Source organism: Palaemon carinicauda, chromosome 20, assembly GCF_036898095.1.
Source record: "Palaemon carinicauda isolate YSFRI2023 chromosome 20, ASM3689809v2, whole genome shotgun sequence".
Taxonomy (NCBI): Eukaryota; Metazoa; Arthropoda; class Malacostraca; order Decapoda; family Palaemonidae; genus Palaemon; species Palaemon carinicauda.
Genome location: NC_090744.1, coordinates 114444072 through 114461212, shown reverse-complemented (window position 1 = coordinate 114461212; position 17141 = coordinate 114444072). Strand labels below are relative to the sequence as shown.

Sequence of the window (17141 nt, the reverse complement as noted above, 5' to 3'; positions counted from 1 at the left end):
GGACTGCCCAGAACTTAAGGATGATTTTGGTAGCGCCCTGGTGGCCGGAGAGAGAGTGGTTCGCAGACCTAAAAGACCTGGCGAGTCAACCTCCGTGGCCACTCCCCGACAGGGCAGACCTTCTACGACAACCACATTTTCTCAGATTTCACGACAACCCACAGTCTCTACGTCTTCACGCCTGGAGACTATCGAGAGACTCCTGAAGAAGGAGGGGTATTCATCAGCTACTGCTAAGAGGATGTCACTATACCTGAGAAGGTCATCGGCAGCGGTCTACCAAGCTAAGTGGGCCTCCTTCACGAAGTGGTGCGCTTCGAGGCACATTAAACCCCTCAAAGCCTCGGTCCCAGACATAGCGGATTTTTTGGTATATCTCAGGGACAAAATAGGAATGTCAATCCCAGCCATAAAAGGAGTACGAGCCGCCTTGGGTCAAGTCTTCCTCCTGAAGGGCATCGACCTGGGTTCCTCTAGGCACATCTCGATGCTTGTCAGGAGCTTCGAGCAGTCCTGCCCCCCACAAGCAGTTAGGGTACCTCAGTGGGACTTAGCTAGGGTCCTGAAGATGTTAAGTGGCCCCCCCTTTGAACCAATGAAAGATATCGTAGACAGGGATCTCACTCTCAAGACAGTATTTTTGCTAGCCTTGGCTTCCGCTAAAAGAGTAGGGGAGATCCATGGGCTGTCTTATGACGTCTCTCATTCGAGGGGGTGGAAGGAAATATCTTTCAAGTTCGTTCCCTCTTTTGTGGCAAAGACCCAGAATCCAGCTGTCTGGGATCCTAAATTCGAAGGTTTCTCTCTGCCAGCCATCCCTAGGACGGGGAAGGCTGAGGAGTTGAAATTATGCTCTGTCCGTGCCATTAGAAAATACCTTGAAAGGACGGCTCATCTCCGGCCAGGCATCAAGAGCCTTTTCGTCTCCACGGGTGTTACTAAGAAACAGGTATCCAAGAACACCATTTCCTTCTGGTTGAGACAAGTTATTGCCAGGGCCTACAGGGAAGAAGCTCTGGCCTTGCCAGGTGTCCCCAAACCCCATGACATCAGGGGTCTGAGTACGTCCTTAGCCTTTGAGAAAAACATGGCAGTGGGTCAGATCCTTCGAGTGGGTACCTGGTCTAACCAGTCAACCTTTACTGCCCATTACCTCAAGGACTACTCGAGGAAGTCCTTAGACGGGTTCTCCATTGGAACAGTCATCTCCGCTCTCCAAGTGGTTTAACGGTAAAAGCCCCAGGCTCAATCGTGGATAGCAAACCGGGAGACACAGGTTCGTTTCCCTTTCACCCTATTCCCCGTTTTTCCCTATCCTTATCGGAGATAACCCTCTTGTAACCATTGGATAACACGTTTCTCCTCAACTATGTTACTGGATTCAACATCAGAAGAAGTTTTTCAAAGGGTGAGTACTTAGACACTAACGTGAGCTCTTTGTGTAGTTACCCTATCGTCCGTTTTCCTAGTATGTTTCGTTTATACCTAGGCCTCTTGGCTTCCGCTTACTGGGTCTGAAATTCAGAAAGGCACTCCCGCCTCCTAAAGTGTAAGTCTCCTAAGAAAGTAGTTCGAGGTAAGTATTCGTGTTGGAACAAATCAAAAATTTTAAGTAATTTTTATTTTTCCTAACATACTTACCGAGAACTACTTTCGGGTAATGGCCCTCCCTTCCTTCCCCGAGTGCCTCTCTGCCCTTGCGAGTATTGTACAACATCCGAAGAACTTACTGACGATCACGACCCAGGCGGACCTCGACCTAGCGCAAAAGCTACCCTCGGGGCACGTTCTCTTACGCCCGAGATAGCCCTCCATAGAAAACGGGTTTTAGGGTATCCTACACAAAACTCTGGTCGGTAGAGAGGAGATTACAGGTAACTCCTAAGAAAGTAGTTCTCGGTAAGTATGTTAGGAAAAATAAAAATTACTTAAAATTTTTGATATTATCTACTTTTATCATTTGAAACTTAAACCCCTACGATGCCGTACACTATCAAAAGCACCAGATGTTGTGATAAGCTTGTAGATGATTCCAACTTCATTTACAGGCAAGAAAGAGAATGTGGAGGTTAGGTTTATTGGAAGTGTGTTAAAAAAAAAAAATGCAAAGGAAGAGTACATATAAGAAGGAATATTAAAGAGATTTCAATCTGTAAAACTGTAAGTGAGCATACCCATCTAGCGAACCCAAGCATTTTCCCTTCTGCAAATGTAACAGGCTGTTATTTTCATTTCTGTAAGAATGTTTACAGAAAAGTGACAGATATTGGGCTTAAGGTTCGATATCAAAGTGATTTTGCTTTTAATACAAAAGTAAAGTGCCTTATGGCACTTGCATTCATACCGCCTTCAGACATCATTGATGCATTTATAGAGTTGGTTGATGACGATGACTTACCACAAGAACTAGTTGCATATTTTGAAACTAATTACATAGGGGGAGAGAGAGTGAGGGGACCTCGTCGTCGTAGAGTTTCTCCAACTTTTCCTATCGAACTTTGGAATGTTTATCAAAGAACCCTAGATCAGCTGGCTAATACCAACAATGGAGTAGAAGGGTTCCATAATGCGCTTCAAGCATCTGTGACCAATACACATCCAAATTTATGGAAACTCATCAATGTATTGAGTTTTTATTTTCAATGTATTGAAAAATGAAGAATATCTTTCTAAAAAGAAGATAATCGATGCAGAAAGAGGTGAAACAGCAGTCAAGAAACAATACAAAAATGTTTATAAGCACATACTAAGTATTGTCAGAGGTTATGATCAAAATGCAAAATAACATTATTTACGAGCAATTGCCATGAACTTATTTGATTTTTAGCTTTGACTTATTTTTTTTTATAAAACTTTTTAAATAGTGTCTTCATTTTTTATCCTTTTCTTATATATAATTATAATTAAATGTGTACATGAAAATCAATGAAAAGTGATAAATATACTTGAAGATAACTATATGAATATAGTTACATTGATCTCTAAAAGAAATAAGCTAAAAACTAAAACATACATTTTACGGCGAAATGTCCTTGCGGCAAAATATCCGTACGGCAAGTTTTCTTACGGCAAAATGTCTTACAATCAATTTTCCTAAGGGAAATTTGTTTACGGCGAACTGTCCTAGCTCCTGATGATCTATGTTGAGAGAGTAGTGATATTTTGACAGGATGGGTGAAAAATATTCATTACATTATAATACATTTTAAATGTTAGGCTTGATTGATTGTACATAGCAGGTTGTTATGAAATCCCAGGGATGTTATGATTTTTTTTATTTGCATATCTGGACTTTCTGCATTCTAGGCCACTGTGTATAACTGGCTCATTATTTAGAAAACCACCATATGGTCAAATTAATATAAAATATATTAAAATGGCTTTCTATTTATTTCAGGTACCATTATTTCCCAAACCAGCGTGGTGGCACCGCAGGATTTGGTAGTGCTCCCACTCCCCGCGGAGGTGTCGGTGGTGGAGCTGGCGGTGGGGGTGGGGGCGGCGGTGGCGGACTATTCCGAGGTCAAGGCCATACTCTCAACTAGAGGGAACTCCATTTTATAACCTTGCCATTTGCCACTTTGCAAGATAATTTTTATAATTCAATCTTTCTCTTTCCTATTGTCTTGCCCATTTTTCCATGCTTCAAGTCTGTCTCGTTTTGATTACCTCTCTTTGGACAAGCAGCAGGTTACTTTGGCCTCTATGCGCACATTGTGATGTAATGAGATTTAGGTTTTTGTTATGTTTTTTTTTTTTGCTTTTCAGTAGTTTTTCACCAACACTTGGTATTTAATCATTGTTTGAAGGATGCATTTTACAAATGGATCTGTTTTGAGGATTTTCTTTTCTAAAGAGGGAAGGTTCCTTTGAAGGTTCTGTCATTACTAATAAATCTCTGTTGTTAATTTTTTCAAGTGGATTATTTTCTTTTCGCCTCGAGTCCAAAAAAGTAACTAGATATTATCGTATATACTTTATCATTATTTTATTTTCTCTGCTCAACTTAAAGAGATTATGCAAATATTTTAAAAAAAAATTTCTTGTGTTATTTCATCCATTGCCATTGAAATTTTTATGTGATTGACAGAATTTTCAAGTATTGTTAATAATAGTTACTAGCTGTTGTTATGTTGCCAATAATATTATCAACTTATTTCTGTACCTGGAAAATAGAACTTCTGGTTGAGCCAGTTCATCTATACACCACGTTATCATGTATGAAATTTATCACAGTTAGAACTTGTGTACGATTGTACATTTGTGTATTAGACGTGTAACACTAATTGTCGATCGCAATATTAACCGTGTAAAGGTTATTGGTGTGCTAACTATATCTGAAGTCTAATTCTATAGAATGGGAGATACAAGTTGTCCTTGCTCTGGGTCGGGAAGTTTGAACACGTATTGTTGTCCAAGCATCTTGTTAAGCTGTCTTTAAGCTCCTTTCACTAAGCTTCAGTCTATCCTTAGTTTTATGGCATGAATATATTTTTCTTACAATGTACATGTTTTTTTTTTTGAACAAAGCAGACTACTGAAAGGTTGTATGGCAGCCATAAAACTGTACAGTTTATACAGTATGCATTGTATGTTGCAAAATTATTTAATGAAAAAGGACTTACAAATATATCAAGGTCATTTTTTTTGTGACTTTGTCCCCAGTCATGAATTTTTCTCATGTGATATGGGTACTTTTATAACAGCATATGTACAATTGCATATCCCATGTGAATAAAGTGTTTTTCACATGTTTTGTTCCATTCACCAGATGTGTAAATAGTTATTAGAAGGTTAAGGAAGAGTTTCTCCAGAAAACTGTACATAAGGAAGTAACATAGGAGCTGGAGGAAGACAAAAAGTTCCCAGAAATTCATGATATAAGGAAGTAGAATTGATAGAAGCTCAGGATTTGGTATTGGACAGAAAAGAATGGAGAGAGCTCTTTTCATAAGGGAGAAAATCATAGGTAAAAGCTTTTCTATGATAATTGACTTCTTAAAGGACTGAAATGAAGTGCGTGGTTTATGTTTTGAAGTATACAGTACAGTTGCTTCAATTAAGTTGTTGATAATCAATAGCTTGTTTGTTGGTTGGATTTTACAAACATGTTTGTTTCCCAACTAAAATGATTTTCTGGGATATTGTGACCTGAAACTGTTTTGCTATTACTTTGTGAGGATATTGCCTCCTGTAATTGAAAATTTTAATGTTGGCCACCTAATGGAAATCCTTGCATCAAGAGGTTGAAGGCTTTTCGGAGTTGTTAAGGCAAATTGAACCACTTCTTTTGATATCCAAAGGTTAAGTTTGAACCTTTCTGTTTTTGGTCTTAGTGTGACATAAATTCTCTAAAAATATTTAACCCAAAAATTACTTTGAATAATTTTATTTAAGGTAACACTCCTGGATGATGCCTGACAAATGGGAGAGAACACATTTCTAGCAATTGTAGAATAAAATCTGCATAATGGGACAATCACTGTTAGGTACAAGGAGCCTTATTACCTCTGCCAGCTAAGTTGGAAGGAAGTTATGTTTTAACCCCGTTGTTTGTTTGTAACAGCCTCCTGGCCACAATTTTAATCGTAGAGTAATGAAACTTGCAGGGATTAACTGTTATGTAAAAAGCGGGAAATGATTAAATTTTGAAAGGTCAAGGTCACAGTCAAGTAAAATGTCCAATTCACGTAATCAGCCATAAGTTTGGACATCGTTATCACAGAGACTTCAAACTTGGTTCATATTTGAGTGTATGAAAAACCAAACCAATTAATACATGTAAAGGTCAAGGTCAAGGTTGAGAAATAAGCTGCCGCAGCGGAGGTGTGTGCTCTACTGAGTGCCCTTCTAGTTTATAAGACGAATTACCCTATGTGGATTCTGACTGCGGTACATCCGAGGCATGATAAATGGTCTTTGCAGAGTTCCCTCCGCCCCTTAACTGCTTTCACATTTTAGCCTCCTGCATTATTTGGCACTGGATGCCTTCCCTGGCCCCAGAACAAGGCCATATAGGCCAAATTCAAAGAATGATTTTAATAAACTTTAAATCCCATCTACTGTACTGTAAAAGATAAAAACGAGTTTACATAATTGAACCATAATTACTGGTTTTCAAAAGGTAGAAAATATCTGTTGTAAAACACTATAATCCATGTAAATTGTGAAGGTGAAAATTTCAAAACTTAACCTAAACTATAAAGATTTACGCAATCACAAGAGGCCTGAAACCTCTTGCATTTGTTAATGCAATAACACCTTGGTTGACAAGTACTAACTTAGAATACTGTACAATCATTTCAGTATGCAAGCATGAAATTTCAGTCAAGTATATGAGAGTTATGGGGTCTTTTGACTGGCCAGACAGTACTACATTGGATCCTCCTCTCTGGTTACGGTTCATTTTCCCTTTGCCTACATACACACTGAATAGTCTGGCATATTCTTTACACATTCTCCTCTATCCTCATACACCTGACAACACAGATTACCAAACAATTCTTCATCACCCAAGGGGTTGTCGCACTGTAATTGTTCAGTGCCACTTTCCTCTTGGTAAGGGTAGAAGAGACTCTTTAGCTATGGTAAGCAGCTCTTCTAGGAGAAGGACACTCCAAAATCAAACCACTGTTCTCTAGTCTTGGGTAGTGCCATAGCCTCTGTACCATGGCCTTTCACTGTCTCGGGTTAGAGTTCTCTTGCTTGAGGGTACACTCGAGCACACTCTCCTATCTTATTTCTCTTCCTTTTGTTTTGTTAAAGTTTTCATAGTTTATATAGGAGATATTTATTGTTGTTACTCTTCTTAGAATATTTTATTTTCCTTTTTTCCTTTCCTCACTGAGCTATTTTCCCTGTTGGAGCCCCAGGGCTTATAGCATACTGCTTTTCCAACTAGGGTTGTAGCTTAGTAAGTAATAATAATAATAATAATAATAACTGTCGGTCTGCAAGCAAAAATTTCTCTTTTTGTGAACAAGTATGAACGATACTAGCACAGAATCAGTCAAGTGGTGCCCATATGCCACACTGCGCAGTGTTAACTACAAGTTCATGTAATTTTTACCCAATTTTCATGCCATTTTAAAGAAAAGGTGAAAGCAGTCATCTCTAGGTAGGTTGTCAAAATTGCATACTGTATGTGTTCATAAATGGTAAAGTAAGTGATTCAGTTAGTGACAGTTTACGTTGTTCAAGAGAGAGAACGGATACCTGATCAGAAGTTCTCAAGGAGGGAGATTCTCCCTACAAGCAGTAATTCCCTCCTCCTCTTCATTGTCTCCCATACATCAGCCAGAATCCTCCTCAAAGGTAAAGTCAGTTCATTTATCAATACTTCTATTACTTTATTGTGAATGATTAATTTGTATTGATTTTTTTCAATATTAAACTTAGCCGGTGATCATATAGCTGTCAGCTCTGCTGCCCGACAGAAAAACCTAAGGACAAAATACGCCAGCGATCGCTATACAGGTGGGGGTGTACATCAACTGCGCCATCTGTCGAGCAGGTACTCAAGTACTCCATGTCAACACAGAACCAATTTTCTCTCTTGTCGTGCCACTGGCAAGACCTACTAAATACGCTGTTACTAACTGGATTTGTTTTCACAACTATTTGGTGAAGTACACTATTCCAGTTTTGAGCTTTCGCTATGCAGGGGTTTTATCTTCATCTCAAAACTTGAACTCGTTTTGGATAGATTTAATTATGGTGACAAAGAGAGTATGGACTCTCTTTCACTTTTAAATGGCCGACCCTTCCCTTAGACGGAAGTGTGTTTAGGTTTTTAGTAATTTTGCTTAACACGTTATAGATCTATATATTTTATATCTCTCCGCCCTTATTAGGCCTCTTCGATTAACTTTCCATTTATTATAAACATTAAAAATAAATTTTTATGTTTTGTTTATATGCGACCTTTCCTGATAGTAGGCGGTCCTAACTTGGAACCGAAGTTAATCAACGTTGAGCCCGTTATATCGTATTTAGCCTTTAAAGAATTTTAAACTTTTTAAATTTAATGTTTTATGAAAGAATTTCTTTGATAGTCTCGTACTGTTTTCAAAGATGAACTAACGTTTAGTTTTTTAGACTACGCAGTTGTTGACGTTCAGGACGTTCAACATGCGCTCTATCGTTACGATAGAGAGAGAGTGTATCACGGTTTCACTTTGCAGTAAGAGTAAACCGATTCTGACGTTTCGTTCATTCTTTCTTAGCTTAAATGGTTTAAATTCTAAATTAAAGGAACTTTTTATTTGGAAAACCTTTCAGTTTTTTCCTTTAGCCAAATAACATGTTTTGACGATATATAATTGGGCTCTTCTCTCAGGTGCGAAATCAAGAGAGAAAGAGAGAGAGAGATAGAGACGGAGGGAGAGAGAGGAGAAAAAACGTTCTGTTCAAGCGGGTAACGTTGTTCTCGTGTTACTCTCCTCCCTAGTCGCTGTACGGGGAAGAAGGTAAAACGTTTCTAGGGTTTTATTCTTGTCCCCAGGCTATGTGCGGTGAGAGATTGTAAACGTAGTTTATTTGAACTAGTGTTTAGTCTCTTTCCCAGCCACTGAATTCTTTATCTTTAGATATGTTTTCTGTTGCATTATACGACTGTTTTCGCAATTACTACCTTTTAATGAAGGGTAGGATTGCGTGTTTCAGGTAGAAATCAGTAAAAGTTTCGATTTCAGTGAAATAAGTGCAAAACAGAAAATCGAAGTGATAAAGTGATATGCGCAAAGTGTTACAGTGTTGCGTCTGAGGGTTCGTCTGTTCGTGCCTGTCGTTCACCTAGTCCGGGACCTCTTGCAAGCTCCCAAGCCCAGGGGAGAAGTAATGTCGAACGACTTATGGGTTCGTCAGGCCTTGATCAACGAACAGACGTTTTCCCTCCGTGGTTTCGGGCGTATCTACCCAAGATCGCCCCACCCACACAAAGACGAGAGAGCCCATTTACTTCTCGTCTGCGGAAGAGGTTTCTCGTAAGAAACCTTGGACCAAGGTCTCGCAGCTTATTAAGCGCAAGTCGGTCCCTTCCGCGCAAGTCCAACGGCCCAGGTGTAGCCACTGGGTCAGTTCGGACTCGCTGCAGTCTTCCGATGACTGCACACCTCCTAAGAGAGGCAAAGCGGTACCGCAACAGGCAGTAACACCGTCTGTTGCCGCACCTGCTGCTGTAGACCCTAAGTGGTCTTTGCTACAGTCTATGCAGACACAGTTAGCATCTTTTATGCAGGAGTATCGTGCGGAGAAGGTTGACGCTGCACCCGTTAGCCTACAACCAACCACGGTTGTGCGTACAGTAGACGCTGACGCTACCTGCTCCCGCACTCCGCCTGTGAGAGTTCCACCCATGCGCAGTGTACCCTGCCAGCCGCACGTTGACGTTCACAGACGCACGCTACCCTCCGTTGACGTTCGCGAGTTACCACAACAACAGGAGGGTGGAGTTAAGTTGCTTTGTTTTGACGCTGTGCTTCAACCTCCGCAACCCACTGTGGTTACCGCTACTCGCCCGCAGCAGACTAGTCAGTCAGGAGTAGAGGCTTCCCCACACAGCTATGGTTGTTGCCAGCTCACAGACTGTCAAGCAGTTACATGACGTTGCCTTCTGGTCTGCTACTAATGCACCAGTGCTGTATGTCCTCACGCACCTGTTGTGGTTGACAGTTCAGTTTTTGACAGTTCACAGACTGTCAAGCAGTTACATAACGTTGCCTTCTGGTCTGCTGCTAATGCACCAGTGAGACCCTCACTGAGATAACCTAGCTTTTCTCGGACAAGGTTCCTGTAGATGAGAAAGTGCTGTTCTCCCTCCTACTGATATTCCTTTGAGGACTCTGTCATTTGGAGAGGAGCCTTAAGCTGCTTAGCCTCCTATGGACTTTAATTAAATCATGATGATTTTTTAAGGATCTTCGTCCGGATCTTGTAACTGCTGCTCCTCGTTCGCCTTACGTCAGAACTTACACTAGGCCTAGCTACTTCGAAGCCGTTGTTGTTAAGCTAGTGCTCTCTCGCTCTCCTAGAGAGCGTTACGTTGGCTAGGCGACTGGTTTTTGCACCAGGAGGAGTTTTAGGGATACAGCCTTTGATTTCCCTTCTTTTAAACTGGCTTATAGAGCGAGAGTCTGATAGGACACGAGAGAAGTTCTCGGCTTGGGAGTTCATGCCTCTGCCCAGGTAGACTTCTCAATTCTGGTAGACTCGCCCTGGCGCCTAGCCAGGAGACGCTCCAAGTTGTTTACAGGTCAACTTCTCAACTTTTGTCTAGCCTTTGAAGTTTTGCTGTACTATTATGTCACACATAACAAGGCTTCCAGGGATGGTAAATGGTTCCGCCTCAGTCGCTAACCCCGTCTGTTGCCACACCTGCTCCCATAGACCCTAAATGGGCTTTGCTGCAAGACATGCAGTCCAAGCTTGTGTCCTTGATAGAGGACTTAAATACGGAGAAGATCCTTCTGGCCAACAACCTTCCAACCGGTTGGTTGTACGCCCTGTTGACGCTGAGGTATCCTACTCGCGTCTGCCAGTTGAGGTGGTTCCTCCACCGATGCGACCCAGTGTGGGTTGCCAGTCGCACGTTGACTTTAAGCGACGCTCGGAGGTGGTTGTTGACGTTCAGTGTTTCACTAGGAAGACGTTCAACAACCAGCAGAGGTGACTTGTTGTGACGTAGTGCGTCAACTTCAGCAACCCGGTAGGGTGTTAACTGCACAACCCAGACAGTCTAGACAGTTTCGGGTTGACGCTGTACTTCCTCACGCACCCATGGTTATTGACAGTTCACAGACTGTGCAGCAGTACCATGATATTGCTTGCGTCCGGCTCCGTCACGCATCCACCAGTGCGACCGGATTCAGCGAGTCAGACGTTGCCCACTCCGTTGCCGTTTCCTCATCAGTTTCGGATGAGGAACCCTCTGATGAGGACGTTGCTGAACAAGACGATCAACCCCCAGCCCTGCTATCCATCCAGAAGATGCTGAAGAAGGAACGCTGCCCAGTCAGGCTGTGGATGAGTCTGGTAAGGACACTGTCATCCGTGGATCAATTTGTGTCACTAGGAAGACTACACCTCCGTCCTCTTCTATACCATCTAGCTTTTCACTGGAAAAAGGACAAGACGCTAGAAGCGGTCTCGATCCCGGTTTCCGGAAAGATAAAGTCTGGTCTGACTTGGTGAAAGGACTATATCAACCTTAGAGAGGGTCTTCCCCTGACTGTTCAGACTCCCAACCACGTTCTCTTCTCGGACGCATCGGACGTAGGCTGGGGTGCGACATTAGACGGTAGGGAATGCTCGGGATTATGGAACTCGAGTCAAAGGACAATGCATTTCAACTGCAAGAAGCTACTGGCAGTACGTCTGACCTGGAAAAGCTTCAGGTCTCTCCTTCAAGGCAAAGTGGTGGAGGTGAACTCGGACAACACCACGGCTTTGGCGTACATCTCCAAGCAAGGAGGGACCTACTCTCTGACATGGTACGAGATCGCAAGGGACCTCCTCACCTGGTCAAAAGGTCTAGACATTTCACTAGTAACGAGGTTCATCCAAGGCAACTTGAATGTCATGGCAGATTGTCTCAGTCGGAAGGGACAAATAATTCCAACAGAATGGACCCTCCACAAGGATGTATGCAAGAGACTTTGGGCCACCTGGGGCCAGCCAACCATAGATCTCTTCGCAACCTCGATGACCAAGAGGCTCCCAATAGTTTGCTCACCTATCCCGGACCCAGCAGTAGTTCATATAGATGCCTTTCTACTAGATTGGTCACATCTAGATCTATATGCATTCCCTCCGTTCAAGATTGTCAACAAGGTACTGCAGAAGTTCGCCTCTCGCGAAGGGACAAGGTTGACGCTAGTTGCTTCCCTCTGGCCCGCGAGAGAATGACTCACCGAGGTACTTCGATGGCTAGTAGACGTTCCCAGAACACTTCCCCTAAGGGTGGACCTTCTACGTCAGCCACGCGTAAAGAAGGTACACCAAGGCCTCCACGCTCTTCGTCTGACTGCCTTCAGACTATCGAAAGACTCTCGAGAGCTAGAGGCTTTTCGAAGGAGGCAACCAGAGCGTTTGCTAGAGCAAAGAGAACATCCACCCTTAGAATCTACCAATCGAAGTGGGAAATCTTCCGAAACTGGTGCAAGTCAGTATCCGTATCCTCGACCAGTACCTCTGTAACTCAAATAGCTGACTTTCTCTTTTATCTGAGGAAAGAACGATCTCTTTCAGCTCCCACTATCAAGGGTTACAGAAGCATGTTGGCATCAGTCTTCCGTCACAGAGGCTTAGATCTTTCCAACAATAAAGATCTACAGGACCTCCTTAAGTCTTTTGAGACCACGAAGGAGCGTCGTTTGGTTACACCTGGTTGGAATTTAGACGTGGTACTAAGATTCCTTATGTCAGACAGGTTCGAACCGCTACAATCAGCCTCCCTGAAAGATCTCACCTTTAAGACTCTTTTCCTGATATGCTTAGCCACAGCTAAAAGAGTCAGTGAGATTCATGCCTTCAGCAAGAACATCGGATTCTCATCCGAAACGGCTACATGTTCTACAACTTGGTTTTCTAGCCAAACACGAGCTGCCTTCTCGGCCTTGACCAATATCGTTCGATATTCCAAACTTATCGTATGGTTGGAAATGAACTAGAAAGAGTCTTATGTCCTGCAAGAGCTCTTAAGTTCTATTTAAAAACCTTTACGAGGCCCGTCTGAAGCTTTATGGTGTTCAGTTAAGAATCCATCTTTGCCTATGTCAAAGAATGCTTTATCCTATTTTATCAGACTGTTAATACGAGAAGCTCATTCCCATCTGAATGAGGAAGACCAAGCTTTGCTGAAGGTAAGGACACACGAAGTTAGAGCTGTCGCAACTTCCGTGGCCTTTAAACAAAATAGATCTCTGCAAGTATATTCGACGCAACCTATTGGAAAAGCAAATCAGTGTTCGCGTCTTTTTATCTTAAGAATGTCCAGTCTCTTTACGAGAACTGCTACACTCTGGGACCATTCGTAGCAACGAGTGCAGTAGTGGTGAGGGCTCAACCACTACAATTCCCTAATTCCATAACCTTTTTTAATCTTTCTCTTGAAATGTTTTACAGTATTATTGTTTTTGGGTTGTCCGGAAGGCTAAGAAGCCTTTCGCATCCTACTTGATTTGGCGGGTGGTCAAAGTCATTTCTTGAGAAGCGCCTAGATTAGAGGTTTTGATGAGGTCCTTTAGTATGGGTTGCAACCCTTCATACTTCAGCTCCTAGGAGTCGCTCAGCATCCTATGAGGATCGCGAGGCTCAGTAAGGAAGACGTACTTAAAAAGGCAGAGTAATTGTTCAAGTCGACTTCCTTACCAGGTACTTATTTATTTTATGTTTGTTATTTTGAATAACTGCTAAAATGAAATACAAAATACTTAGCTCATAATAATGTCACATGTAATGCTGGTCTCTACCCACCCCCCTGGGTGTGAATCAGCTATATGATCACCGGCTAAGTTTAATATTGAAAAATGTTATTTTCATTAGTAAAATAAATTTTTGAATATACTTACCCGGTGATCATAGATTAAAGGACCCTCCCTTCCTCCCCAATAGAGACCCAGTGGGCCGAGGATAAAATTGGTTCTGTGTTGACATGGAGTACTTGAATACCTGCTCGACAGATGGCGCAGTTGATGTACACCCCCACCTGTATAGCGATCGCTGGCGTATTTTGTCCTTAGGTTTTTCTGTCGGGCAGCAGAGCTGACAGCTGTATGATCACCGGGTAAGTATATTCAAAAATTTATTTTACTAATGAAAATAAAATTTTTTTATGTGGATTTATATTTTTCTCTATATAAAATTACAAACCTTTTAAAATGACTGTTCTGTATACAGTATGTATATTTATGGATATGTAAATGTATCGAGTGAATTCCTGTTTTTTTCTTATAGGTAAAACTTTAGGTTTATGAGCATTTTGGGTGGCGAGCTTGCACCTGGAACAGATCAAACTTGTACACTATACCGAGGTAATACTTGAGCTGTAATGTATTTACAATTGAAATTTTTACTGTACAGTACACTACTTAAAGTTATTATACATGATCATTAGAAGCTTACAACAACTTTCAATATCATGATTTTGAGACATTTTTGAATCCCCCAAAAAGTGTGAAATAAAATCCTATGAAATGAATTTTATGTCAGATGAAGCTGACATTGTTGAAAAAATGTAAAATTCATGATTGAATTCCTGATTGTAGCAAGAAAATAGGTATACTGAAAAAAAAATCTTCCAACATATTAGGCCATACAGGGACCCATTTATTTACGGTAATTTTAAGAAACGTTCTCTTCAAACTTTCAATATGTAACATCAAATTGTCAGTAAATAGCTTTGGCACTAACCCTGCCGAAGTCATATCTTTCGTAAAGTTTGGCAGGGGCTCCCACATTCTTAACATCATAGTTTAAATCTCGTCTATTTTCTTGGTGTTGTACCTTATTCAGCTTCAAAACCATTGCTTTTTCTTGGTGTGTTTGGCGACTGTATAAACTTCTAACTTCTCGTTATTCCAGATAAGCAGAAATGTTTCAGCTTCAAGATTATGTTGCCGTTGCATTGCCAATGTTAGTACTGGTTCTGCATCGTCTATTGCTTCAATGTCTTTATCCTCTTTATTGTTCAGAATTGTAGCTGTACCCTACTAATCCTGGATGTTGCAGTATGAATGGATGGTTGTTGCAGGTCAGTTGCTATCATAATCTTTTCCTTTTGACCATCTTGATTAATCATCTTAGGGGGCCCCATTTTCACACTGCTATTAACTTGATAACACATCACAAAATCTCTCCTATGATGACCAATAGTGACCTCAGCACAACAAATAAGGTCTTGGGTATAAAAAAAATTTCAAGACCTGTGAGAGATGTGAGCTAGAGATTATTCATCTACTAGTGTTGCGGGGGAAGTGAAGGAGTTAAGCTCTGAGCAACAGGAGTTTGGGAATTAATAGGAAACAAATTGATGCAAAAAATCCATGAACACTACGTGGGTTACTTGTAGGTAGCTTAATTGTGCTAGTCCCCTTAGTACTTGTCCTCAATAAATACACATACAGAGAAATTTTGGTCACAGACTGATACAAGGTAAAAGTTTTTAATTTTTATCTTATAGTGATTTGTTGATATTGTGTGCTGATCATGAACCAAGGTACCGTAGGACTTCCTTCCCATTCATTGCATTTCATTAAAAGCTCCCAGTTGTAAATGTTCAATACACTGAAAAAAAGTGATATTGTGTCAGCAGAATGTGAGACTATCTGGTCCTATACTTTTATAACCATTTGTCTATAGGAATTTAATTGGATAGATTTCTGAGAGTAGTCATAGGTTGGAACTTTCTAATTTATTAGAGACATTTTTATAAGAGAAACATGCTATTGAAAAAAAATTGCTAGATAAAAATCTTAATTCACGTACAAAGAGCGCAACAGTCTACTTTTGTCTTAGGTTTGCCAATGTTGTGATTAAGAGAAGAGAACATTGAATATCATCCTCCATAAAAGATGTATATAATGTTCCGGAACCTAGTTTAATATTAGGTTCCTCCATGGATTCTGATAGAATCTCTTAAGATTACCAAACAATTCCTCTTCACTCTTAGGGATTAACTGCTAAACTATGATTGTTCAGTGGCCACTTTCCTTTTCGTAAGGGTAGAAAAGACGGTAGCAAGTCACTCCGGCCCCTCGTTGTTCCGGCCCCTAGTTTTTCCGGCTCTGGTCACTCCGGCCTCCCCCGTGTTCGACCCAAGTCACTCCGGCCTCCCTGGCGGCACGCACGTGTGTAAAGTTAGCAATATATATTGTTGGGTTGTTTGAGTGTGTGTGTGTGTGTGTGTCTCTCTCTCTCTCTCTCTCTCTCTCTCTCTCTCTCTCTCTCTCTCTCTCTCTCTCTCTCTCTCTCTCTCTCTCTCTCTCTCTCTCTCTCTCTCATTTCCTCCGTAATAATAAATATTAATAATGATGATAACGATTATGATAGTAGAGGTAGAAATTTACTACTACTACTACTACTAGTAGTAGTAGTAGTAGTAGTAGAAATTTACTACTACAAAACATACTAGCTATTTGAGTTTGCGTAATAGATGATAGTCGTTAACGCTGTCTCCTTCCTCGGAGTTGAGGTACCGAGGTTTTCGAAACACAAAACGACTTTTCTTGTTTCGAACACAAAATGACTTTTCTTGTAAGCACAACCCTGCATACCATCCATTCTAACCATGGCTTCCTTTCCGTATGTTGCCTGTTCTGAGGAAGTCCGTCCACGCCAGCACGCTTTTAAGTGTGATGAGAGTGACCAATGGCATCACTGGAAGTGTTAACCTCTTAAGACAGAAAGATAGACCTGTTGAACCTAATTCATTGGATTTTGAATTGGTAGTTGATCACATCCCGAATGAATTCCTTCAGAAAGATATTATAGATGATGCAAGACACTTAGTATTTGCCACTGCAGACCAACTTGCCTTGTTGATGAAGGCAAGGGCATGGTATTTAGATGCCACATTTCGTGTAGTACGGGCCCCGTTTCAACAGCTATTTGGAGTCCATGCCTTCGTTAAGGGAAGCGAAGGAAATGTAAAACAAGTCCCCTTAGCCTTCATCCTTATGTCAGGGAAAAGAAAGAGACTACAAAAAGGTATTGAATTCTATTTTAGCAATAATTCAGTAAAGTGGAAAAGATCGTGATGGACTTCGAAATGGCTTGTGGTCAGTAGTCAGGACATTATTTCCAGTTGCAAAGTTGTAAGGCTGTGTGTAATTATTTGATAAAAAAGAGAGCCTGTTATTATATATTCTTTCTAGATAACATAGTATGATTAGTGGGCGTGAGTGACTAGGGTGGTAGGCCGGAGTGACTAGGGTTGGGGGCCGCAGTGACTGAGGGCCGGTGTAACTAGGGGTCGGAGTGACTGTAAACCGAAAAGACTCTTTAGCTATGGTAAGCAGCTCTTCTAGAAGAAGGACACTCCAAAACAAAACCATTGTTCCCTAGTCTTTGGTAGTGCCATAGCCTCTGTACCATGGTTTTTCACTGTATTCGGGTAGGGTTCTTTTGCTTGAGGGCACACTTTT

The 17141-nt window shown here is 41.3% G+C and overlaps 1 protein-coding gene across 3 annotated transcripts in view; it reads left to right on the top strand.

Annotated features, from left to right (window-relative positions):
- The window catches only part of Der-1 (derlin-1), a 93699-nt gene that overhangs the window by 57499 nt on the left and 19059 nt on the right, over positions 1-17141 (top strand). Inside the window, exon 6 of one of the 3 annotated variants that reach the window (XR_011039078.1) lies at positions 3398-3875. The exons of 1 other annotated variant lie outside the window; for it this stretch is intronic. Coding sequence is in view for 1 of the 2 variants with exons in the window: in XM_068344185.1 (XP_068200286.1) it covers positions 3398-3545 (148 nt within the window). In the remaining variant the exon portion in view is untranslated. Of the gene's footprint in view, positions 1-3397; positions 4521-17141 lie in introns of those variants that run through there. One more of the 3 variants, XM_068344185.1, reaches the window with a different exon arrangement.